The 1123-nt window shown below is 49.1% G+C and overlaps 1 protein-coding gene across 1 annotated transcript; it reads right to left on the bottom strand.

The window, feature by feature from the left end:
• Positions 1–206: 206 nt before the first annotated feature.
• Pmar_PMAR006684 (hypothetical protein) lies at positions 207–948 on the bottom strand (the record flags this gene model as incomplete). Its single annotated transcript, XM_002776587.1, has 1 exon — positions 207–948. The coding sequence occupies one exon, from the start codon at positions 946–948 to the stop codon at positions 286–288; it is 663 nt and encodes a 220-aa protein (XP_002776633.1). The 3' UTR covers positions 207–285.
• Positions 949–1123: the final 175 nt, after the last annotated feature.

Genomic DNA, 1123 nt, shown 5'->3' with positions numbered 1-1123 from the left:
CCATGTCTGATCGTAAACTCCACATCTCGCTGTTGTGATTACCGCGTAGCATTTGTGACCCTCATAGCACTGGTTTCTTGAATCGCTCGCAAGTTTGACTCATAACAACCAAACGAGTGAGTGTAGGAAAAGTCTTCTACCAGAGATCGTGTGCGAAAACGGAGAATAATGACATCGCAAAAAAGGCCAACCCGCTATGATTGATGATTCTGAGAGTGAAAATTATATAATTTTACAAGGAAGCAAAATACGAAGTTTTCTTTGAACAACATATCTGAAAAAGACTCATAATCCAAGCTGCGTTGGCAGGACATGAGAATGCTTCCGTCGTGCGGACCCTGTCTCGGCAATCGAGGTTCCGCTGGTCAGATCGATCCTGGCCTTTCTGCTCGCTAACGACTTGACGAATTCCCTCATCTTAGGGACATCCAATGCATGCCTTAAGCCCAGCATCTCAGCTCTGTCCTTGCCCGCCTCTTCCACATCAGTTCGCAAAGGGCCATAAACCTCACGACCATCGACTCTGACACTGGCTCGGAAACCCTTGTTCATACGTCTTACCCCCACTGGTGCCGTATAATCCGACTTCTGATTCCTGCGAGACCCAAACCTGCTAGCACCGCTACCTTCTGCGGCACACTTCATCTCTTCAACTACATCCAGGAGCTGAGCATTAGACAGGCCTCCTTCGCGTTGCACTCTACGAATCCGCTCTCGATCGAGGAGACACTCTTCCAATGTCGACCGATAGGGACCAGTAGCCTGTTTCCGCCCTGCTCGCAGACTTGTGACGTAACCGTTGACTCGTCGTATCACCTTGATAGATGATTTATATGGGATGGCAGTACTCTGTGATGCAGAGTTCAGAGAAAGGCTCGGCTGGTGAGGATAACGATACGTTCCTTGACTGCTGAGGTGACCAACGAACGGCGTTGTCACGTCAGTCATATCAGGGAGTGACGTAAATGGTCCTCCTCCCGGAGCAACTCCTGGCCTTGAAGCATAACCCATTTGGATCGATCCACCCAAACCAGCATCGAACGGAGGTACTACCATCTTATCACCATCAGCAATACCAGAGAGAAGTCGATAGTCATACCCCCCATGTAGATCCATATTGATT

This window comes from Perkinsus marinus (genome assembly GCF_000006405.1).
Source record: "Perkinsus marinus ATCC 50983 genomic scaffold scf_1104296953234, whole genome shotgun sequence".
Taxonomy (NCBI): Eukaryota; Perkinsozoa; order Perkinsida; family Perkinsidae; genus Perkinsus; species Perkinsus marinus.
The sequence above is the reverse complement of the archived record's forward strand: the minus strand, read 5'-3'. Positions and strand labels throughout refer to the sequence as shown.